We start from the raw sequence: 25,796 nt of genomic DNA, 5'->3' as shown, positions 1-25,796 counted from the left end.
CATCCATTGCCCCCAATTATATGTGGGATACTGCAGGATTTCCACAAGTAAAGTCCCAGCTGGTTCTGACAAAATAATCCTCTCGCTTGGCAATCCACCCTTCAGGGCTCCAGTCTCAGAGATCATAGCCTCAACCCATTTACTATGGGGCTCCCATCACTCACGTTAATTCCATGGGACTGCGATGCAAAGCATGGTGGGCCCAGGAACAAAAATGTGGAAATGTCCCTGATCTACAGGGAGGAAACTCACTGCATGTCTGACTTTTTTCTTTTGCTTTTCAGCGACAAACATCTGCTTTTAATATTTGTTGCTGAAAAGAAAAAGAGAATGCTTGGTGGGTTGAATAAATATGACATTCTGCTCGGCAGTCACCAGAAATGGAAGTGCATCCACCAGACTGTCGGAGATATGGTGGGCATTTATCTGTAAGATAGATGAAGGACAGGGTATTTGCTAACCTGGCGGACAAGCAGATCATCCAAGCACATATATTTAAGGTGGCTGCTAAGTAAGACTTTAATATTGTTTATCTATAAATTCAGGATAAACTTAGACTGTGATACTGTTGTCTGTATCCTGTTCACTGCAGAAACAAATTAAGTATTGTTGGCACTGGCTTTTCTGAAGCATGGTAAATGTGTCACACTGGTGCTAAGGGGGGTGTGGCCACCATAAATACATTTCCAATGTTATACTTCATTCCTAAGTGGCAGGAAGGGTATTTATTTAAGAAGTTAGAATGAGAATGAAAAAGGTTCTGACTGGAGAGGTAAATGAGATATCACTTCTGTGATACTTCTCAGTAGATTGCAAACTGTTTCCTCTGGAATGATTAGGGAAAGCTTCACTGTTGTAAGACATAAAGGGGCAGGATTAAATGTTACGTTCAAAGGTTTGACAAAAACATGAAATTGAATTTTCAATCCCTGTTAGCACCGCACAATTTGCTTATGTCAAGAATCACTGATATATTTTGCACATCAAAAGACGTACTTGGTCTTTGGAGTGCAAAATATATAAAACTTGAAGAGTTTCCCTCTCCAATTTGCCAACAAAGTCGCACCTTGTTAATCAAATCACTATTTTCATGATAAAAAAAATATTTCTATTAAAAAAAAGTTGCACTTTGGCGTGAAAATAATGATTTAAAAGCAAAGTGAGATTGTTTCCTGAACTGGACACTTAGGCCCTGGTTATGAGTCAGGCAGAGTGGAAATACCACATGGAGTTCTATTGCACTCGATTCAGAGCAGGCTGGTGTACCCCCACCCAGGCAGGACCGCTGTTCCTGAACCCAGTTTTCCTGAGATGGAACGCTAGTGACAATTTTCCAGGAGGTAGCTGCACCTGCAAAAAACACTCCCAGAGTTTGTGGCAGCCATGCATTGGTTCCCTACCAGAGTTTACCTTTTCCATTTCTACCCTATTCCCCACAGCCCCTGCTGACTCCCACCAAGTGGCAGAAGCATACATTTACCCCCTAGTCAGAGTAGGCAATAAATGTATGCATTCCTCATTCCAAGAGGCTTGCTTGCATGGTACTGCTGCAGATTTACTGTAAGGCAATAATAAATTCATCTAAAAATTTAGAGTCGTGCCAGTACTGTGAAATTCGGAATTAGGACTACAGTGGTGCATTTCAAATTGTGCCAACTTTGTTCCAATAACAGTGATATTTTGTGGTACTGAAGTGTGCAGTATTTAATGGTTGGGAAATTAGTGCACCATTCTTCAGATCTCTGCCTAAGGGAAACACAGAAATAAGCATGTTTTTCCATTTCAAAGTTGGCAAACTGAGAATGTGCAGTATTTCTTTGCACAATATGCACCAGGATTTAGGAAGCAGACACTGTGCCAGCCAACACCCCAGCGTGCAGCAGAGTTGCAACCCTGACAATTGCACAAACAGCAACTGCTATGCAAATTAGGATCTGTGGCTAGCTCAGAATAAGGGCCTAAGCAGCTTTACTTAATGTTTAAAGTGACCAAATGCACCATTGAAGAGTCCTGGGCAGAATGAACAGAGTCCATCTTTGTGGAATTCCACAGAGTTGAAAACAAACTTCTTGGAATTCTGCGAATGCCCTGCAGAGTCCTCCTGAATGCGCCCATCTCGGAAGCGCTAAGCAGGGTTAGGCCTGGTCAGCCAGGCCAGACCCTGCTTAGCGCTTCCGAGATGGCTGCATTCAGGAGGGCCGTATACACTGAAAGCTGCTTTTTCAGGCCTCAAACGGCAGTTTTCACTGCCTACATCCCTGGCCTGAATTCAGGCCAGGGCCGTAGACAGCAAAAGCTGCAGTTTCAGTCCCTATTTGTGCACCAGTGTGCACAATGACCAAACAGAGAAAGAGACGAGGACTTACAAGGGTCTTTCCGAAAGTCCTCCTCTCCTCGTCATGCGATGGCGACGAAGAGCCCTCTCCAGCGGCTGACTGCCTCCTCTTCTCCGGTGCGCGCTGCAGCCCATACTGAGCTGCAGTGCACACCGGGTGAGCTCCGCTCCACTGGTGGGGCTAACAGAGTTTTGTTTGATAACCCCATGCACCAAGTGGAGCATGGTGTTCCAAAAACTCTGCTCGCTCTGCCAGCAGACCCCTACAATTGAATGATGTGCATAGACATTTACGCACAATATTGTATCTGACCCAAAGTTCCTGAAAAGCGTGTTTTTTGGGCTTTGTGATGTTTTACTTTTCTCCTCTTGTTCTCTGTAATAAATGCGGAATATTGTAGGCTTGGGATTTGCCATGTACAATGACTTGGTCCTGCATTGTGGATAACCATTGTGGTCCTGATTCACCAGTGATGGTGACTTAGGCCCTGATGGGTGTTCCCATCCGCCAAAATCCTGACAGGGTGGCCGCCACTGTAGTGGCGATCTCTGCCGGCTCCATTATGACTTTCCCGCTGGGCTGACGGGCAGAAACCAAGGTTTCCACCGGTTAGCCCAATGGGAAAGTGGTAGCAGCATTGTCATCGGTTTGTAATCGAGCCGGCAGCAATGCTGCCACCCAAGGGAGCACCAGCATGTCAAAGGCATGGGCAGTGCAGGGCCCCACTTGTGGCCCCCTGCAACTGTTCTCCGCCAGCCTTTTTATGGCGGTGAAACTTCCATGAACAGGCTGGCGGAGAAGCAGGTTGTAATCAGCAGGGTGGCACTCCGTGCAGCGCTGCCCTGGCGGATTGCAACCTGCACCTGACGTCAGTCCGTCAGGATCATCGATCTCGGGGGAGACGGCGGTCCCCTGGCAGTCTAACCGTCACCGCAGGTCTGGTGGCCATAGTTACACCAGACAAGTAATTAGGCCCATAATCTTGTAGTGTTCTTGAATTACAGAAGTAAGCTACGAGTAAGTCAAGAGTTCCCCTGTATTTTAGAAGTTAGGAGTAAGCAAGGACTACCGCAAGAGTCACACCAAGTCATACACCAATATTTGTAAACGGAACAATGTTTTTTTAATGCTTCGTTGCTGTCTGGCTGTGTTCAATGAAGGCAATGTGAGATTGCTGAGAGGTCCAAGAAATTGAGTAAATAGCACTTTACTACACCTACTTCACTCTCATCTCTGCAGGTGGCAATGACAACATGGCAATGCGAGCGTACCAGACAGGTACCCGGGGGAGCAGTGCAATGCAAAATATATATCTTAATCCATGTTCACTGCATGTGGCATTGATGCATGAGTAAATCAATCAGGTGCATGTGTCACATGAGGCCTTATTGTGTTTACAAGGCTTTTGGGAGCTATAGCTAACAAGTTGATGAGGTTCTCCCACTACACTGTAGCAGCTTATGGTGTGGCTACAGAATAGCATGCTGGAGATGGGAGTAAATTATTCCAGGAACCCACAAATTAAGGAAGTGAGAGACTGTGGTAGAAAACATATTCCTGATCCCGCCCATGAGATAATGGCCACACCTAACAAGTTAGTAAAGCCTTTCTGGTTTACATACACATCCAAAAGTATAAAGTGTGTCAAGATAGCAGAGGGGATTAAGACACCTACTGCAGGGATCTATGAGTTTCCAACAAGTCCCCTAATGTACGTAGAAACACTTATAATTAAATATTGAAACAACTGTTTTGCATTGTGTACCACACAAAGGCTGTGGCTATAGTTACATACACACCTGACGTTACCCCAGAACACACCTATACCTGAATGTAGCTAATATAGTTCCAAGACTTGAATAAGTGAAAAACACTTTAAAACTGCAGTTTATTTCTTGGTAATTTAGGAACTTACAATTGAAGTGTGCATGTGATCCCCTTGGAGGGGCATTGGGTCTGGCAGCGTCCAATGTGCTCCATGTGATTTGTAACAACTGTTCTCGGCTAAGACAGAGCTAAGATGAGAGGAATTACAGACGGTCTATTCACGAGGAACGCTCCAGAGAAACAAAGGTTTCCACGCTCAGTGTCCGGGAAACAATCTTTACAACGCAGCTTGAACTACATTGTGACTTAACAAAGTGGTCCAAACCACAAATGCATCTTTACAATACCACACAAGTCATTACAACGACCTGCCTTAAGGAAGGAGTTGTAGGACTGATATTGGACTTTCAGGCCAACACTTTTCCTACTGTTGCAGACTGGAGTTGGAATAGTAAATTATACTATTTAAAAGTCCAGCGCTTACCCTAAGGCAGGTCGTTGTAATGACTTGTGTGGTAAATTAACACATTGTAAAAATGCACTCATGGTTCAGACTCCGTTATTAAGGCATGTGTGGTAAATGCATGAGTGGTTCCAACATACAACTCTAGTGACCTGCAGGCTACAGGTCCCACACACACATGTATACAGGTGCCACCTCTTGTGTCCTTTTGTAGGTACACCACACAGTGACACAGTCAGGATGATTCACAATCTCAGAAATGGCTCCTGGAACCACAATGTAGTCCCTTTCACTCTTCTACACACTGCATGCACAGCAAGTCTCATTAGATCCGTCCTGCTTGTAAAATTTGTAAAATAATAAGTTCCGGCTCCATTTGGCCATGGCCAAAAGGTCGAATGTCGGGTGCCGAAAACCTTCGTAGTCGATTTCGTCTCATGCCTTTTTCATCCATCAGATGATCCCTGTCAATTATCTCAGATTCTTTTTCATGCCTACTTTCTTTCTTTGTCACTGTTTTCCCATCTTTATTTTCCTCTTTTTCCCCCCTTTTGTTCTTTTCTCTCTGTAGCTCCGGGTCAAAGCTAATGAGTTAATAGGAAGTGTTGGTCCCGAAAAATGTGTGCTGGATGGCCCCCACCTGCAACAACTGGCCCAAATTAAGCGCTGGGTTAGGACTAATTTTGTGTGTAAACAGATGAGTGCTAGATGCACTTGCATACAGGTCGTAAATAGTGATTTTCTATTGCACACTGTCTTAATGTCTTAAAAATGTCAAGTAGCACGGGGTCACAGTACTAGCTGTCTAATTAATATTAATTAAGTTGCTATTTGAGTCCCTCTCTGATTGGCTATGAAGGTATAGATGGTGGCCTGCAAGGAACAGCACCCCTGCCTTCACATTAAACAATGGAAAACATTTGTTTAAGAAGCCTATATTTGCTAAATGAACTGGTGTTGCTTTAAAGCAGCCTTTATTTGTTTCTTTTTTGGGGTGAAATGTGGGGAGCAGCCATAATTCTTTGAAATGTCAGTCATTTTTCAATGGTTTGTCACCTCAAATGCACTTACAGACCATTGATAATCTTACTACGTACCACAATTAGGAAGGGATGTCTCCTTCATGACTCCTTCCTAACTGAGATTTGGAATGAGTTGCAAAACCCACTTTTGCGATTTGGAACGTCTTTTCTAAATGACAAAAGCCATTTAGTACATTTGATAATACCATTTTGCAGTAGTAAAACTCTAGCATTTTGTGAATTGCGGGTTTGCAACTGCAAAATGCTTTTATTCATCTGGCCTTGGTGTTTTTAACTCTCACCTTAGGCTTTTTAACTATCTGCTTCGCTACAGCGGTGCGCTGCTGTCACGTATGCACATCACAGAACTCTCATTTTTCTCCCGCTCTCATTTATATTTATCTAGTTGCCTTGGCTGTAGACAGAAAGTGCCTCATTATGACTTCGGCGCTCCTTTTCCAGGACCGCCAAAGCCGCAACAGGCAAAAGACAGCCAGTGCTGGCAGCCTTTTGCCCGCCATTTTAGGAGTACTTGGAGGACTTCCACCCATTTCTGAGTGGAAGACTGACTCCGAAGTGGCGGGTGCATCGCCAGCACCGCCACGGCCGCAGGACTCCGCCCACCATATTACAAGCCGTAATACGGCTTGGCGGAGCCCTGCTGGCGTGGTGGTGCTGGCGATGCAAGAGCGCTAGGACCCATCCCCTCCCAGACGTCCTCCTCGACGGAGAAGGTAAGTGGCCATTCAAAAGGGGGGGGGGCGGTTCTGCGTGTCTGTGGAGGGGGGAGAGGGTAGGGCGGTGGTGAATGCATGCGTGTATGCAACTGAATGTGTGTGTGCATGTATGTGCGCGTATGGGGGTATTTACAAATCGTTCATAAACAAAAGCTAAATAATAGATAACTTCTCGAAAACCAAATACACCTAACACTTGTGAAATGTAAAAACTCTCCTGCAGTCAGTCGGAGGGGGCCTACCTGAAATTCAAAGTCTGCCTTGCTGATCTCACATTATATTTAATAGACATCGTACACGTGAATCAGATCAGCTGTTGCAAGAGACATGGACATGTAAACAGAACCAGGTCCTGCTCCTCAGAACTGGAAAGAGTAGAAATCTGTGCCTTGCAGGATAACCTCAGCCCACTGCCTGTCTTAGGATCTGATGTAGAGTTTGATGGATGGGCAACTCTGTCACAAAGGTAACGGCTATCTGTCGCTGTATTAAGAATGCCATAGGCAATAACGCACTTGCAATAAGGTAGACGGGATATCCACCATGTTTGCGACAGAGTAAATCGTCCACCAAACTACAAATCAGGCCCTTAGTTCCAAAAGGAAGCCCCTAGCTCTTAATTTGAGAAAGCATCCTACTCCTATGTGATAATTTAGCACAGTAATATACTATTGTGTTTTTATATTGTCCGAAGGCGCATCCACGGCGGTGTCTGCCTATTCTGGAATCATGACTTAAGACAACACTAAAGAGATTCTCCATTACTGCTTTCTTTTCCTACTCGGTCCATCAGGTCAAAGTCCCCCTCTCCCCAAGAGTAGCTCATTCTGCATGAATTTAGGATTCCACATTGTATAATTTAAACTTTTATTGACATTACGGAAGAGATGTTCACTATCATCTCTTGGTTAAATTCTCCTGATTTGGATTCTGGGGCAGTCAGCGAAATAACTTCTTTCAAAAACTGCACCAACTGATTTAACCTGAATTCCAGAGATCCCCCGCCTTAGCGTCAGACGGTGCTTAATTTGAGCGCGGGTCATTGCAGGTGGGGACCTTCAGCACGTATTTTTGGGGACCCAACTTATTTTTTCTCAACAGACTTTGATCTAGAGCAAGAAAGGCAAAAACAAAAAAGGGTGACAGAAGGAAAGGAACACAGACAAATAGTGTCAAACTGATAAAGCCTGGGTGAAAACGAAGCTGCAAAAATGAGATAAAGAAGCAGCGAATGTCTGGTGGAGTATTAAAGAGGCCTGGGAGGGAATTAAGACAGCAAAGCCTTGGTATTTGGCATGATGACATTTAATAGCGTCAGCCACAGGATTTTGAGAAATACTTTTGGTCCCAGCACTTGATCTTTTACAAAATAAGCATTGGTGTCGGACTGCCTGAATAGAGGCATCCTGATCATAGGGTAGTGTAGGAGGGGCCATTTATTTGTAAAATCATGTTAGAAACACAATTACTCCTCTTTTCCTGTGCACATTTGCCTCTATCAGTCCTGGATCAGCTCAATCAAAATCGCCAAGTGCAACCATTGATGACAATTCCAAATCCCTAGGAGTTATCCTTGACAAAATGCCACACTTAAAGCGACAAGTCAGTACCAATGGGCAGTAATCCACACTCATTGCTTCATTCCTGACAGGATCTCAAAACTTTGACACAATCATTGGTGTTGTCAAAAATCATCTACCATAATTCTCTCTCCACTAGTCTTCCCAAAATGCACCTAGTTCCAGTAAAAGTTGTTTTTTATGTGGCAGCACATTCCATCGATAGAGCCACAAGAGATCACAAAATCTCGATAGTTCTATTAACGCTCTGCCGGCTTCCCACTGAAGCCACAGTGAATTGAAAAAATGGCCTGCATCACTCACCAGGCCTTTACACTTGCAATCTCTATGACATGGTGGCCAAACTAGAGACATCTTGTGGAAGTAGCTGTCACAGAATGCTGAAACTCCATCCTTTAATAAGGCACATTTTATGGCTCTGTCCTTTTCTAGGAATGCCAGTAAAGCTGGAAACTCTTTACCTTCAAGATTATGCACCACTAACTCACAGACACTCCTTAAAACCAAGCTGGAAGGCCTTCTATTCAGATACACTACAAGTGACTTATTTTCTCCCTACAGCCCTTCTCGGACTCAGATTGTGCACTGAATCCTGGTTTACGGCTCATCCCTCTACCTCGATGTAAGATACTTTCTTGAGCATCATTGCTGTTTACAGTTGTTATTAAATATTTTTGACTGATATAATTTATGACTTTTATGTGATGTATTTTTTCTAATGTAAATCACTCTAACACCTTTGGGTAATGTCCGCGCCATATAACACTACTTAAAATAAATTTAATAAAATGAAAAATGCTGCTAACCGGTTGCATTATAAAGGCAACATAACCTCATGAGAGTGCTCCTTTCTAACATGCCGATCAACATGGAGTTCACATTATAAATTCTGCAAACGCAATATAAAAAAATGCACAAACGTTTATCTATCTCGGGGAAACTCATTGCCATCCTTCAAGGTGTAGGATAGATACTATCCTTGGTACTTCACAAATAATGTTATTTTGGTTTTGGTGCCATTTATTACATGTGCCTGTAAATTAAATATGTTCCCGTGGTGTTTACCTTCTTTAATTGTAAAGTGCTCTGATGCCCTGGACTCCAATTTGTACTATAGAAAACTATCAAATAAATAAATAATAAAGGCATTTTGAGAAACGGATCATAGCAGCGAGAACCAACTCGTTATAAGCCTACTGGTGTTATTAGAGGGGCATCATTTGTATATAAATGTATTTAAACACTTGGGGCCGTATTAAAGAATGTGCCCTGGGGGCCCAAATGGCATCTGCACTCAAACCTTGCGTACCCCAGGACAATTTGGTATTCACAGTACAGTCACCGATGCTTGTGCTGCCCCTTCTGTAATACTGATAGCACTGGTGCACATGTATCTCAACAGGGCAATCTCTTTGCCGCTGAGCCCTTGCCATATTACGGATGTGGGCACAAAAGCAACAAAGGTATCAGGAGGTGCACTGTCCATGTGCCAACTAAGGGCAGACGGTTGGAGGGGACAAAGATTGCACCCTGGACTTTCGGACATCCCCTGCAGGCAGGTGCAGTCACTCACTGTACTGCCTGCAGGGGGATCTCTGTCTCGTCTATAAAGTGGAGGGAGGTGGCGCCTGCACAATGAAACACTGAGCGACTGTACAAGAGGCCGTATTTCAGAGAGTGCGCTGCCCTCAGGCCAGTTCATTCATTGCAAACAGATGGGTTGTATGACAGAACGACGCATGGCAGAACGACGCATTACTCAACAACGTAGTCGGAACCACGACCGCGTCTTTACCAGGCATGCCTTACCAAACATGACTTTACAACAAATTTTGTTGTAAAAGCATGCTTAGTATAGGTATATGTGGTAACGCCATGCGTAGTTCTGTGACACATCCCCCCTGCCCCCTTTGCCCCACCCAACCCTGCAACCTACACTGTCGTAAAAAATACACCACCCTGTCCTAAAAACTACCCTGACCCCCTGACCTAAACCCTAAAACCTATCCTGCCCTGTTCTAAAAACTACTCTGACCCCGCCCTAAACTCTAAAATCTACCCTGCCCTGTCCTAAAACCTACCCCGCCCTGTCCTAAAATCTACTCTGACTCTCCGCCCTAAACCCTAAAACTTCCCTGTCCAAAAAACTATCCCACCCTGTCTTAAAAAATAACCCAACCCCCGCCCTAAACCCTAAAAACTATCCTGTCCTAAAAACTACCCCACCTGTCCTAAAAACTACCCCACCCAAACCCTAAAACCTACCCTGCCGTCCAAAACAACCAAGCAACCCCCAGCCATCAACCCCAAAAGCTAACCCGCCCTGTCCTAAAATACCCAGGCAACCCACCCCACCCTAAACCCTAAAACGTAACCTGCCATGTCCTAAAAACTACCCTGACCACCACCCTAAAACCTACCCCATCCTGTCCTAAAAACTATCCCACCCTGTCCTAAAAACTAACTCGACCCCCCACCCTGCCCTAAGGCCTATAACCTACCCTGTCCTAAAAACTACCCCACCCTGTCCTAAAAACTACCCTGACCCCACCCTAAATCCTTAAACCTACCCTGCCTGTCTTAAAACTACCCAATCCCCCTCCATAAACCCTAAAACCTACCCTGCCCTGTCCTAAAAACTACCCCGCCCTGTCTTAAAAACTACCCGACCCCCCGCCCTAAACCCTAAAACCTACCCTGTCCTAAAACCGACCCCACCCTGTCTTAAAAACTACCCGACCCCCCCACCCCGGCCATAGACCCTAAAACCTACCCTGTCCTAAAAACTAGCCCACCCTGTCATAAAAACTACCTCGACCCCCCTGCCCTGAACCCCAAAACCTATCCTGTCCTAAAAACGACCCCGCCCTGTCCTAAAAACGACTCCGCCCTGTTTTAAAAACTACCCGAACTCCCCCACCCTGAACCCTAAAACATACCATGTCCTAAAAACTACCCTGCCCTAAAAACTACCCACGCCCTGAACCCTAAAATCTACCCCACCATGTCCTAAAAACTAGCCCGAAATCCCATCCCTGCCCTAAACCCTAAAACCTACCCTGCCCTGTCCTAAAAACTACCCCGACTCCCCTGCCCCCAAAAAACCCTAAAACCTACCCTAGCCTAAAAACTACCCCACCCTGTCCTAAAAACTACCCCGGCCCCCTGCCTAAACCGTAAAACTTACCATGCCATGTCCTAAAAACTACACTGACCCAGCCCCTGCCCTAAACACCAAAACCTGCACCAGCCTGTCCTAAAAACTACCCCGACCCCCCACCCCGCCCTGAACCCTAAAACCCACCCTGTCTTAAAAACTACCCTGTCCTAAAAACTACCCCAACCACTGCCCTAAACCCTAAAACTTACCCTGTTCTAAAAACTACTCTACCCTGTCCTAAAAACGAAACCGCCCTCACCAACGCCCTATACCCTCAAACCTACCCTGGCCTGTACTAAAAACGACATCGATCCTCCACCCTAAACCCTAAAACTTACCCTATACTAAAAACTACCCCACCCTGTCCTAAAAACTACCTCGCCCCCCACCCTGAACCCTAAAACCTACCCTGTCCTAAAAACTACCCCAACCCCGTCCTGAACCCTAAGACCTACCCTGTCCTAAAAACTATCCTGCCTGTCCTAAAAACTACCCTGCACCCCGGCACTGAACCCTAAAATCTACCCCATCCTGTCCTAAAAGCTACCCTGACCTCCCACCCCTGCCCTAAACCCTAAAACCTACCCTGTCCTAAAAAGCAACCAGCTCCCCGCCCTAAACCCTAAAACCTATCCTGCCCTGTCCTAAAAACTACCCTGACACCCCTGCCCCTAAAACCGTAAAACCTACCCTATCCTAAAAACTATCCCACCCTGTCCTACAAACTACCCCGACACCTCCGCCCCAGCCTAAATCATATAACTTATCCTTTCATGTCCTAAAAACTACCCTGACCCCTCCCCTGCCCTAAACGTTAAAACCTACACCACCCTATCCTAATAACTACGCCACCCTGTCCTAAAAATCACCCAGACAGCCCACCCCTGTCCTCAACCCTAAAACCTACCCTGTCCTAAAAACTACTCCACGCTGTCTTAAAAAGTAAACCGCCCCACCTACCCCCTAAACCCACAGACCTACCCTGCCCTGTTTTAAAAACTACCCTGACCCTCCACCCTAAACCCTAAAGCGTACCCTATCCTAAAAACGACCACACCCTGTCCTAAAAACCACCTCTATCCCCCGCCCTAAACCCTAGAACCTACCCTGCCCTGTCCTAAAAACTATTCTGATCCCGTCTCTGCCCTAAACCCTAAAACCTACCCCACTCTGTTCTTAAAACTACCCCAACTCCCACCCCCAAACACTAAAACCTACCCTGCCCTGTCTTAAAAACTACCCCCTGTCATAAAGACTACCCCGACCCCCCACCCTGAACCCTAAAACGACCCCACCCTAGCCTAAAAACTACCCCGACCACACCGCCCCACCCTAAACCCTAAAACCTACCCTATCCTAAAAACTACCCACCCTGTCCTCAAAACTACCGAGAATCCCACACTAAACACTAAAACCTACCCTCTCCAACAAACTACCCCACCCTGTCTTAAAAACTACCCGACCCCCCGCCCTTACCCTAAACCCTAAAACCTCCCTCACACTGTTGTAACACCGACCCTGATCACCCGCCCCTGCCTCAAAACCTAAAACCTACCCCACTCTGTCCTAAAAACTATCTCGACCTTCCGCCCCCACCCTAAACCCTAAAATCTACCCTGCCCTGTCCTACAAACTACCCCACCCTATCCTAAAAACTAACCCGACCCCCCAACCTGTACCCTAAAATTTACCCCACCCTGTCCTAAAAACTACCTTGATCCCCCTGCCCTAGCCCTGAACCCTAAAACCTACCCCACCCTGTCCTAAAAACTACCCTGACCCCCTGCCCTGAACTCTAAAACCTAACCCGCACTGTCCTTAAAAATACCCCCACATGCCACAGTCCCACTTACCCGGCCGCCACATTCATCTCCCAGTTGTTCCTGCTGTGTGCCTGAACCATGCATATGTATGGTGCCTTAACTACGCATTTGTGTGGTTTAGGAACTTGCGTGGTTCATGCAAGTGTGGTAACGCTTGCGTGGCTACGTTATGCGTTGTTCTGGCTGCATAGAAAAGACTGTTTCCCAAACTGATGCACTGCTCATGTTTGCACCTTTGCATCTGTTTAAAGGTGCACCATGGTGCCAACGTGAACAATGCCCCCAATACACAATACTGCCCCAGGAGTACTCCAAGAGAAATTTGCACCTACTTATGCAACAATCTTTGTGAGTCTGACCCTTCTTCATGATTAAGGTATTTACAGAAACAACAAGAGACATATTTACACCATAAAAACCAACAAGATGTGCTTTAGGAAGCAAACAATAAAAGCTATTTTTAGGCACTTAAACATTAAGGGCCTCATTACGAGTTTGGTGATTGATATACCGTCCGCCATATTACAAGTTCCATTATATCCTATGGGAATCATAATACAGTGGACGGGAAATCCATCACATTTGTGACGGTGTAATTCCCTCCGCCAAACTCGCAATGAACTCCTACGTGTTATCATTACTAGTCTCAATAGTGCTAATTTGATCATCTCTGAAGCGCTGAGTGGACCACTATGGAATTCAAATTGTGGCCACTATAAATGTGCCGCGGCTTTCAGTCACTTCATCTCTATCATCAGTTGATAAGGCAGCCAGGTGCTGTCATACAGGCGCTTTCAAAGCGGTAGTAGACTGCGCAAGATGGAGGCAGAAGTGACATGTTTATTTTAAAGGGAGAGGAGGCAGGTGCATGATGTGTGTGGCTATATTATTGCAATGCTAGTAACCAATTATTACCAAAGCCCACCTCAAAGTACCACGAAGCGCTAGGTAAGTAACGTCTTGTATTTTAATGACACAGTGCCACAACGATGGAATAACAACCACTAGAACATTAAGGAGCCCAGTGGAATAGCCAGAACAGAGGCAGACTGTGCAGAAGTACAGACACAGAGATAAAACAATCTAAACAATTTGCCCGGATTATACTACATATCCCCCTTCAAACACAGACGAGAATTAAAAAGAACTAACAAAAAGAAAATCACACTGAAAATGTAAAACAGGAACAAAATGGATACAGTGGAGTTATAAAACAGGAACACTGATTTTACACATGCTAAGGCTTACAAAATATTTGAGCCTAACAGATAGTGGTACAAGTTGTGCCAAATCTTTGAGAGTAACAGATGACATTTTAACTCTATCTATGAGCTTGACTCTGGAGGCCACCGAACCACACTCATCTGTTATCCCTCTAGCCTCATCCAAGCCTCTCAAACTGTTTGAGCAACTCTTAGCTAAAGTATCATCGCCATCAACACACTCTGATTGAACAGTGGACGTTTCGATGACTGGTGATTTTTTCACTGCAAAAAATAAAAAAATCATTACCCACTTCATCACCAGATGGTACCTGCACACCCCCTTTATCAGCAACTCGTCTACCATGCCTAGCTACATAATTAACATTACAAACTCCACCGCCCTTTGTTATTACACCGTGGAGATTCTCCTTGACCCCTTTAAATGATTTAAAAAAATGTAATGCTGTCTTGGCAATAATCTCAGGTTTCAAAATACGAACCCACTATCCCACCTTGAAATTCAAAATACCACCTTGTCAACTTCATAGTGAATGTTCATTTAATCCTGCTTCCCAGCAGCTCTCTGCTCCACGACCATATTGCTGTCTATAGAAACATTTCTCAAAGCAACATTTTTTTCAAACACCAATGACTCGCACACAAAGCAGGCTCACATCCTTTTAGCAATTTAAAAGAACTCACTTCTGCTGTACTGTGCCGAATAATGTGATAACTCCATAGTTATCTTAGACCCACTCCTATCCACAATTCTTCTCCCTCTTTATGTAGATTGATTGATTTTTTCGACTTGCCCAGGACATTGAGGGTTGTAAAAGTAGTACTGTGCCTCACATTATGAGACATGAGAAAATATTTCATGCATGAGAAGTGAGCTGCATTCCATTAACTGTTCCCAGGGATCTGGGAAAACGTTCTATTGGACCTGTTCCTACAAGAGATGGGCTGATGGTGTTTCGCACTGATTTCAGTGATCAGCGGTGAGGACAGGATTTGAGTTTGTGCAGTGCCATTCAGTGACTTTTTGTATTTGAGTTTTAAATTCTCCCTGATTGGCCCTTTTTGCTTTTTCTAAATTAATTTCTATTCCACCTGACTATTTGTGCCTGTGACCCCACCTGCAAGGATGAAGTATGAGTTTGCCAATCTAAAGAGGGTGTAGGAATAAATAAAAGTGACTAAATAAACATGCATATATTTACCTTTTTGTATAGGACCCAATGTGTGATGATATTCTAATGTGATCCTCACAGAAAAATGACCAGTGCTTTCAAAAATATAAATTCTCTAAGTTTTCTATCGAAATTGCCAATGTTTACATCGAGTGACAGTAAAAACTATGTATGCCATGATACAATAAGTGCATTCAACACTTCCTGTTGGATCATGAGAATATCTTTATCAATATATTTTATGTTAAGCTCAATGCTACATAACAGATAACATTATTCATATATATTTTCCTTTTGTACCTTTTGTGGATTTTTTCTTCTAGGTTTTCTGCACAGAAAGCTTTTACTTCGTAGTCAACACCACAAGCCTGAGGAAGCAGATTAAAAAGTAATCAATAGTGTATAATGTAATGGCATTGTTAATCTCAACACCGGTAATAGAAACAACATAAAATACAACAATTACATACATAACTGAAATGCTACAACTACTATTACCATTTATACTACTACTGCAAATAAAAATAATTTTAATAACACCACTAATAATAATAAAAATAACAACAACAATAATAATAATATCATAATGATAATACACATTTTTGTATGAATGTTGTACTTTTTCAACATAAAGTAGGGATAAAATAGGAATAAAGCACTTCTGCCCTCACTGAAAACACACTGGTCCTGTTGAAACCATGCCTAGTGACCACTGGCCTCCTTTTACTTTCTTTCACTCATTCAGATCACATAATAACAAAGAGGCAAGGATTCTCTTGTCCAGATTTGAACTGCCTTCCATCTTGAATTTACCGAAAGCCATACCTTCAAGTGATTTGTAATCATCACTCACTATGTTTGCTTCAGGATGGTGAGTTTGGCAGATTTCACCGGTCCCCAGGACCCAGAAAGGTTTGGGCCAAATCCAGGATGTTATAAGGCCACAACCCCATTTGATGAAACGTGTTGGAAAAGCAGAAAGGAACACAAAAACGCTAATCCAAGTATGAAACCAGGATTAGTTGAATATTTGATATTGGACTTTACATGGACTTCTAGAGCTTAAGCCACATATACAGAATTAAATTATGACTTTTTAATGGTGTGCTAGCATCCAAAAAGTATTTGTAACTACTAGTGAGGTGATAACCGTGTGCTCTACTAGAACACAGAAAGCGCAGAGGTCATGTCAAAGATGTCACTTACATTAAATTCTCAATACCATAATACATTCAATTCTTGCCGAAACCTTAACTGTTGATGTTCCTGATCAGTGTTTGGTTCCACAGGTTGCTAAAACTTGAACAATTCAGTTATTCTTCTGTAGGCTTAAGCGAAGTAAAGGCTGTATGGAAACCAGTTAGAGCAAACACTGCAAACAGTCTTAGGTTTCTCTGCAGATTGTGTCAACACTGCAGTGTACAACAGCCTCCTAAAGGATTTGTAATACTTGTACTTAATTATGTGGATTGCGCTGTCTGTTATGCATGAACTGCAGTGTCCAGGTAGTTTAATTCACTTGCTTAAAGGCTTCAATTTATTTATTTTTTAGAGAGGCCATTTATTAATTACTGCTGGCAAATGTATTATTTAATATCTTAGTGCTATGGAAGAAACTAACATTTTAGGACTAAATACTGGCTGATGGGAAACAAAGTGAAGATAATGTGCATATACATTGTTTGGCTTATTTCTGGACATTTTTTTCTTTGGGTGCTGTTGGAAAGACCAGCTTCTAAAATCTAAAGAAACCTTAACCTCAAACTCTGAGGTTCTTGTCTCTTTTAACATCAGCTTTGAGAGCAGGTCAGTGTTGAATGAATAGTCATTTTATACTGCCAGATCCTCCAGTTGTGCTCTGTAGGGGCATAATATGTGAGTTTGAAAATCACCTGCCATAAGACTAATTGAAATTTATAAATATATATATATATAAAAAAATTACCAAGAGTTTTCACTGGACTCCACGAAGTATCAATGATATGTATTTTATTTAAGTAACAACCACCAATGCGTTTCAACTCCCCGTGGAGTCTTGTTCAAAGTTGAAACGCGTCGGTGGTTGTTACTTAAATAAAATACATATCAATGATACTTCGTGGAGTGCAGTGAAAATTCTTCGTAATTTATATATTTGGAGATTGGTCCTCTCTGTCACTGGGCACCGGCAGTGGAGTGCTCCACCCAGCAACTCTTAGACCATTTTGTTCGACTATATATATATATATATATATATATATATATATATATATAATTTTTTGTTTCTTCACAACTCAGCTCATCACCTCTCTATTTCGAATTTGGCCTGGAAAGGATTTCAAAAAGAACATATCAGCATCCATTAAGCTATTCGATATTGTCATGGACCAATTAAGAGGTCACATAGGAAATCAGTGAGAGTTCTGCTCTAAATAGACAGAGCTATTACCTTTCTTTGGTTGGTTTGTGTCAAGAATCTTGCTATTCCTGCCTTTGACCTAAACTGGACAATATTTCAAAGACTGACCACAAGATAGTTACTGACAAGCTATGAGAGTGGATTACTGTCCAGACTAAGCTTTTGGGTCTAGCTTTAGCAAGGGTTATTACAAAATTAATTCTTGGATGTGAAGCCTACTTGGATATGATTTGTCCAATTATCTATGTCTTCAATTGGAACTCCTCTTTTGGGTGGGTCAACTGACAAATGGAAAGGCAGAAAACATTTTTCTAGCATGTTCATATTGAATAAGGAATGCATTGCAACAAATATGCATTTTTTCCTGTTCTGCTCTCGTTGTAAAAGTGTAATAAATCAATGCCCAATTTCGTAGAGTTCGAGATATCATTAGCTTGGATGGTCAGGATTGACAAGGAGTCTTCCTTTGCTCTTTCTCTCAGCTCTTGATTAGTGACAGAGCAGCCATCTTTAAGGGGTATCCCACCCCTTTTGGGAGACGTTTTTGGGGCTCAGTCTGAATTTACCATATGGACAGAATTAGAGCTTAGGACAAGGGATTTTTATTCTGTTGATAGTTACTAATTTACCTTTTGTGTGGGGTCCTGTGCAATATTATATTTGATTTGAACTTTGTTGTAATGCATCTTTAATCAACTTTGTAAGAATCTATACAAGTTTTCTCTTCAATAAATTAATTTCATAAAGTATTGGCATGAAACTGTAAATTGTATTCTTTGGTATGCTGTTTTATAAAAGCATGATCGCAAAATAAATCAAACAGATTATGCTTTATATCTCAGAACCGTGGCCCGGCATTAGTGTAGGGGTGTACAAGTTAGCTACTTTGTAGATGAATATATGTTACTACTTTGTACAATGCACAGAAGCTGTGATTTTCAATATGCTCCATAAAGAAGTAAATACCATATCTTACCTTTCCTGTATCTTCAGGTCCAGGTTGCAGGGTGACGGAACAGGGCAGATTGGGAGGGATCTGTAAAATAGGCAGGAGAGCATTTACAAAATAACTCTATTTCATCTAAGACAGGTAGCAATGCAGAAAATAACCAAAAATGCCAGGTCAATTATGCTATTTTTTCATTTCAGTACAGCTGCTCTAAAACATAGGAACTGGGCACATATGATCATAAATGCTTAACGATGTTGAAGGTGGACCGGGTCCCGAGTCAGAAAATAAGAATAGAACATCAGAAAGTATGGATCTCCTCTGAAAACAATGGAGGGGCAACAGGTCAATAATGACTAGTATAAATAATCAGCTATAGCATTTTAGTATTTGTCTTTATGTTTCTTCCTTTGTAATTCATAACATTTTACCCTCACTGGTTGTAATGTCCTACTAGCACTATTAAGCCTCTGTCCCAAGCTATATCCATGTATTCAGGCCCTCTAACCGAGTTATAGCCCCTTACTTCCTGCTTGAGACTATAACAAGGGTAGAAGGTCTGGGATAGACTTTGGCTGTGGACTGTAATACTACAATGATTTCAATGATTTGCAATAACAATATTTCCAGGTTGCTAGAGAGTACAAAGAAGGTAAAGGGCAGAGGAGCCAAAGAAATCAGATGAATAAATGCCAGGATGTTATTGGTGAGTGGAGAAGAGCTACAAAATAAAACACCTCTCTCTCCTCTAAATGCAGAGTTAAATGATTTCAATTGATACTCTTGTAGACGCTCAATGGAGCGCTCTCTGCTCAGCAGACTGGTGCAATGTAGTACATCCCAGGTCACCACTCTGGAATGGTGTCCACCAGGTCCTCTCCCTAGGGTTTGATGGGTCCACCAGTCGCTCTCACACCTTCACAAGACCCACGGCGACAAGAGTGAGTTTGTATCGCCCAAAAAGTATGCAGAAAACTAGCAGCAAGGGCTCATCCTTCTATGGCCACTCTGTAGTTTCACTTAAATTGGATTACAACCCTCTTGGTAACAGGGGATGGGCCATATTCACATGTCCCTCTCCATGTTTAACAGCTGGCATGGGGCATACTGCCTGCAGACCATATTTTCCCCCTGTCTGCTCTTATGAAATGGGTAGTTAGTTACCATTTGTTGAAAATGTCCACTTACATTTGTAGAAGTCATCCCTAGGGAAGAAATCCAAAGAATGTTCAGGAGTTTTTGCACTCGGGCACCATTATGAGTTGTTCCGAGGGAGCAGCCTTAGTTTCATCTCTTATCAACTTTAACCACATTGCACAAGTTAACAAAAAACTGTTGCTGTGATGTATATGTACAGTATTGTGTTGTGTGCAACTAATAAAATACTTTTGCTTTTCAAAAGACTAGGTTTAGATGGATTACCAACATCTGTCTTTAACGCCACACCACCTCCCTCAGTAAGTCTTGGGCTGCTAGGGCTAAAGGATGTCAATCGGTGCACAGTTGTGGGTTCAATAGTAAGGTTAAACCCGAGTACACCGGTGGTAAAAGGCTCTACTACTCCTGATGCTCCTGGAAATCCTGGAAACGTTCCCACACAATCATTAAGAAATTTCCTAGATACAAGGAGCATGGATTAGGGCACACTTTCAGTGAATAACATGATGAACCTGGCTGCTTGTTTAAACAGGCTCCCTGCAGAAGAGTGGTGTGATACATTGAGCAGACTAGTCATTAATTGCCCCTTTAAACTAGAAAAGGTGTTGCAGGCCCAAAGTTCGGAAGTGGGAGTCTCCAAATATGACCAAGTGATAGACAACATTTGCTAACTGCTCTGGCTACACCCATTCCCCTGCTTATCTTGCAGCAAGCAGAACTAGTTTAGGGGGTGAATGCATTTCTGCAATCAGCCTATTTTTAGATTTCAAATTCTGATCTCGTTAAAATTTGTATTGTAATTGTTTGCAAATATAGCTACACCCATGTTCAGTTATTTACCCCTTGATATTAGACTATCTTGGAATATGGAGAAATCATTTATGATTTATAATTAGATTTGTAATTTATAAATAAATAATTTAGATCTGAAATATATTATATTTGAAATATTATTATTTTTTAATTTCCTTAGCGTCCTTGAGCCTTTATGTTATATCTTTTATACTTTAATTAATATGCATCATAACATGTGCATCATTTTGTATATGATTTTATAGTTAAACACTCAAATGAATGTGGTCCAGGTCAAAGTTCAATAAATATGTAAATATCGAATAAGCAAATAAAATTGCATAAGGAAAAAGATGCTTGTAAACTCAGTTTAGAAGCACCTGGCCTAATTTCCTTGATCTGCATCACTATTTTTTTAATGGAATGAAGATAAGGACTTAGCCAAATTTAAAGCAGCCAATCTGCATGTGAGAAATTGGGTTATAGGTTGATTGGGGTGTGGGCCTGGGTCAAGCAGCAACCACAATCCGTAGAGTATTTGTGCAGCACTTCAAACCATAATAAAGTGAAAATACAACACAAAAAGGATCCCACGCCAGGTTAGAAACATAGATCAAATTTGAATAAATAAAAAAGACCCAAACAACAAAAATCCAATCAGTGGAACAGGAGTTATAAATTATTATGTTTTGAGCAAAAATAGCGCCAAAAAGCAACAAAGCGCAAACTCTGGTTATCTGGTTGCGTTAGACTGTGTCAAAGTCACACTTTCAGGCTGACTGTGATGGAGCACAGGTTAGCTACAGTCACCAGGTTAGGCCTGTTGAAGTCTGTGCCAAGAGTCCCATTCAGCATTTAGGGGTCCACATGGAGCAGGAAGAGCGTTGCAGGAGGGTGCAGGGGTAGTGGGGAGAGCCAGCCAGGTCTCACAGGCGGGTGCTGGTGCATAGGCTGTCCCCACGGCGATCAATGCTGTTGCAAGAAGAGTCGGGCTGACAGAGCTTCAGAGTGCAAGAAGCAAGTTTTGGTGCAAACAGGCCCGTTCACGGTCAAGAAGAGCCCAAAAGCTTGATTTCAGCTCAATAAGCCACACCAAGGATCCAGGACCTGAGGGGCATCACATGAGGGTCTGAAACTCACTTTAGTTGGGTCCAGGAGCTGGTGCAGGATGTTGGGGAGACTTTTAGGTCCCTGAGGCTCAGATCAGGAGGCCAGCAGACTAGACTTTGGAGGCACTCTGGTAGCCCCGGGTTCAAGATGAAGTTGCAAGTCCAGTTCTTCTTCCTGAGGCAAGAGGGCAGGAGGCAGCACATCAGCAGAGCAGCGGTTCCTTCAGGGCAGCAGTCTGGCATAGTGGCAGTCCTTTTAGCAGCACAGCAGTGCTTTTTTTCTGGCAGAGTATCCACAGTTCCAGAAGTGTACTGAATTTGTGGTGTCTTAGGTCCAGTATGTATACGTAGTTGTGCCTCTGAATTGAGGAGAAGATTCTAGAAGCATGCCCTTCACGTGCACAGGTGCCTTGCCTTCCTAGCTCTGGCTCTAGATTAACTACAGAGGATATGAAGCCCTTTGTGTGGAGACAGGGCACAGCCTATTCAAGTGTAAGTGCAGCTGGGCCCAGTCCTCCCACCCATCCTGCCAATGATGGCACATCCAGTCACACTTAAGCTCCCCATTGTGTGTGACTGTCTAGGAGGAAAACATAGAACTCAATGGTCACCCACACCCAATCATGTTGCTTAGAGAGAGGCTGCTGACACCAAAAGGCTAAGGCAAGAAAATGCCAAATTTCTAAAAGTAGCATTTTCAGAATTGCAATTTAAAATCCGACTTCACCATAAGTTAGGATTTTAAATTGTGAATACAGCGACACCAAACATGAACTGCTTACCTGTTCCCTTTTGGAAATTACACCATATATAATATAAAAAGGTAACTCCAATGTTATCCCATCGGGAAAGGTAGGCCTTACAGAAGTGAAAGTACATGTCCCATATTTTAAATACATTGAACCCTTCCCTCTGGCCTGTCCAGGGGTGACCTATGTGTATTAACAAGGAAGGCTTGGGCCTGGCAAAAAGTTTACTTTGCCAGGATGAAATGGCGGCTGAAAACTGCACACACACAGGCTGCAATGGCAGGCCTCAGGCATGTTTAAAGTGCTACTTAAGTAGGCAGTACAATCTGTGTTGTAGGGGCACTAGTAGCATTTAAATGTAGGGCCTTGGCACAGATAGGGAACATTACTAGGGACTTATAAGTAAATTAAATATGCCAGTTGAGTATAAGCCAATCTTAACATGTTTTAAGGAAAGAGCACAATCACTTTAGCACTGGTTAGCAGTGGTAATGTGTGCAGAATCCTAAGGCAAGAAAAAATTAATTCAGCAAAAAATAGGAGTGAAGGAAAAATGTCTGGGGTTGATCCCAAAGAAAGGGCCAAGTCCAACACAGAATTTCTATGAATAATGTTGGAATTAACTACCTGTGATTCTACTTTCCAAAAAATCGGCCTTGTGACAAAGGGTTTTGTTATTATTAGTCGCCTGACTGTTTATCATTGGGAGTAGATGATTGTAAAGTTAGTTCTTGCTTCTATCACATATTAAGCTTATAAATAAATATAGGAAGGACAGTAGATAGATAGGTATGTAAAATGATATAGCAATAGATCTCTTCTGCATTGGTTTTAATCCACAAAGTTTCTTACTTTCTATACACCTCCATGGATGACTAAGGACCATATGTTCTAACATGCCAGTTGCAAAAAAGATTTGCAAATTGTATGCTGACGATTTGCAACCAGTATTTTATTAAGTGATGTGACCTATGTACCAAAAGGTCAGTTCATAAAATAAAGTATTTGTAGGGTGTAGCACAGAATGACCTGACTCCTTAACATTCATTAGACAGATTGCAATTTGTGGCGCCCTCTGATTAGCTGAAAAGGCTGAAGGCTCGGAAGGTGAAGCAGACCACCATCTGTCATTGCATTTCAAAATGGGAAACTTTCTGGGTTTTTTTAAACAGCCCAATTTCCTTAAAGGAAAAGGATTGCTTTAAAAGACAAAAACAAAAATTGTAGCCAATCCTGAAAAACTTCAGTGAGATTTGGCAGTGATACCCTGGATTACTGCCTACCTCCCCTCATGTTGGCACTTTGATTGCCAGAGGCAAGGGAGTCCAAAGGGAACTCCCACACCTTTATAAATAAGTTACCATCACAACTTGGGAGTCAGTAACTGATGAATGGTATGCAACTGGTATTACAATTGCAAACCATTGCATACCAATTCGGAAGGAATGCCCAAAACACATATGTTCCAAATCACAAATCAGAAGTCCACTTTGACATGAATGCTCACAGTATATACCAGCACTGTACTATTTCAGAAAAGCAAAGGAAGGGGATGTAACATTTTGAATACGCTTGCAGCAACATATTGTTTTTAAACCACACTTTTGTTATAAGATAAATATCAGCTATCGGTAATATGGAAAATCTTTTCTGGGTTTCACATGAATTCAGGTATCTCAATGCTAATGTACAAAATGTACTTGCCTGCAAAGGCCTCAGTAGAGGTTCTCGCTTTACCCAGCACAGCAGGGGACTTTACTTAATTGTCCCAGATACTGAACCTGTCATCTTCAGAGACAGTGGGGCAGTCATGCAGTCTGTCTTGCTCCAGGATCAGCTTGCATGCTCCTCTGACAGCCTCACTCTATAACTGCTTTTCCTTAAAAGTAGAGGGAAGAAGAAAGGCATGCTGGCAAAGATATCTGCCCTCTTGGAAATTAAAGGATGGATACTGGGAGATTGATCAGTTTTAAACCAATCTTCTCAAAAGGTGGCAGTTTCACACTATCGAAGGTGCCATTTAGGTCACCTTTGCATAAGCTTATGATTGCTAAATCTTATGCTTAAGATTCACAAAGAGTTAAAGAGATTTCCAATGTATAGGAACCCTTGAACAAGCCTTCCAGAACAAATATATGTCAGGTTCTCTGCTGCACTGACCAGCAGGCTAGTCACTCATCTTATATGCACTGACCTAGCTGTAATTTGAATCATCAAGTACGTGAAGTCTTGTCATTCAGAGTGGGCAGAGTGTAGTCCTGGAGACAGTAAAACCAGAACCCTGAAAGGCTTTAAGGGCTCTAATAGAAGATGTGGGAGCTATCGGTCTAATATCAACTAGGGTTAAGAGGGCTGTCAGAAATGCGATCATTAATTTGGGAGGGGGAGCCCCTACCAACTCAATAAGCCCAGCCTAGTACGTTCAAAAACTCAGTAATAAAAGAATATCTGCCTCACCCTCTGGTAGCTATGGCACAAACAGCAGGGAACTCGCATAGACGTGTGTGCTGAATTTGAGCAGAACAGCAAGTTTAAAGTAATACACAATTAAATTCCCAAATCTATTTAGATAAATTAAGAAATATGTAATGAGCAAAAAGACACCAAGATCATCAAAATTGGTTACAGAGATATTCGTTTTTGCTGTTTTAAGACGAATTTCCCGACAGATTTTCAAACATTCTCAAAACAGCAAAGAACTCTTTACCATCATCAATGAACTTGCCAAACCCAAAGCCAGCAACATAGACCCCACACACACACACACAGCCCCTGTGTGACGCCCTTCCAACCACTTCCTCCACAAAATCCTGGACATCCACAACAGCTTCATACCACACACACCCACCACACACACCCCTCACTCACCCAACCCAACCCCCACTCATGACCCCCCACCACACTCTCCACCTGGACCCCCACCACACACGAAGAAACCGAAAAAACATGAACTCCATCCACTCCGGTTCCCCCTCGGACCCCTGCCCACATTGCATCTACAACAAAGCTAGCCCAACCATCGCCCCCATACTCTATAACATAATCAACTCCTCTTTCGACTCCGCCACCTACCCAGACCCCTGGAAGCACGCGGAAATCACTGCTCTCCTAAAAAAAAACAAGCCGACCCGGAGATCCTCTCCAACTACCGCCCCATCTCCCTCCTCCCTTTCCACGCCAAGGTTCCAGAGAAATTAGTCAACGCCCGCCTATCCCACTTCCTCGAAGCAAACAACACTCTGGACCCCTCACAATCCAGGTTCCATAAAAACTACAGCACGGAAACCGCCCTCATCGC

General features: G+C 42.9%; 1 protein-coding gene across 4 annotated transcripts in view; it reads right to left on the bottom strand.

Annotated features, from left to right (window-relative positions):
• The window catches only part of LOC138249738 (beta-arrestin-1), a 702,383-nt gene that overhangs the window by 106,934 nt on the left and 569,653 nt on the right, over nt 1–25,796 (bottom strand). For all 4 annotated transcript variants that reach the window (XM_069203796.1, XM_069203797.1, XM_069203794.1 and 1 more), the window contains exons 6-7: nt 18,718–18,777; nt 15,644–15,711 (exon numbers count right to left, since the gene is read on the bottom strand). In XM_069203796.1, coding sequence (XP_069059897.1) covers nt 15,644–15,711; nt 18,718–18,777 — 128 coding nt within the window. The remainder of the gene's footprint in view (nt 1–15,643; nt 15,712–18,717; nt 18,778–25,796) is intronic.

This window comes from Pleurodeles waltl, chromosome 8, assembly GCF_031143425.1.
Source record: "Pleurodeles waltl isolate 20211129_DDA chromosome 8, aPleWal1.hap1.20221129, whole genome shotgun sequence".
Lineage (NCBI taxonomy): Eukaryota > Metazoa > Chordata > Amphibia > Caudata > Salamandridae > Pleurodeles > Pleurodeles waltl.
Note: the sequence above shows the minus strand (reverse complement) of the source record. Positions and strands in the feature narration are given on the sequence as shown.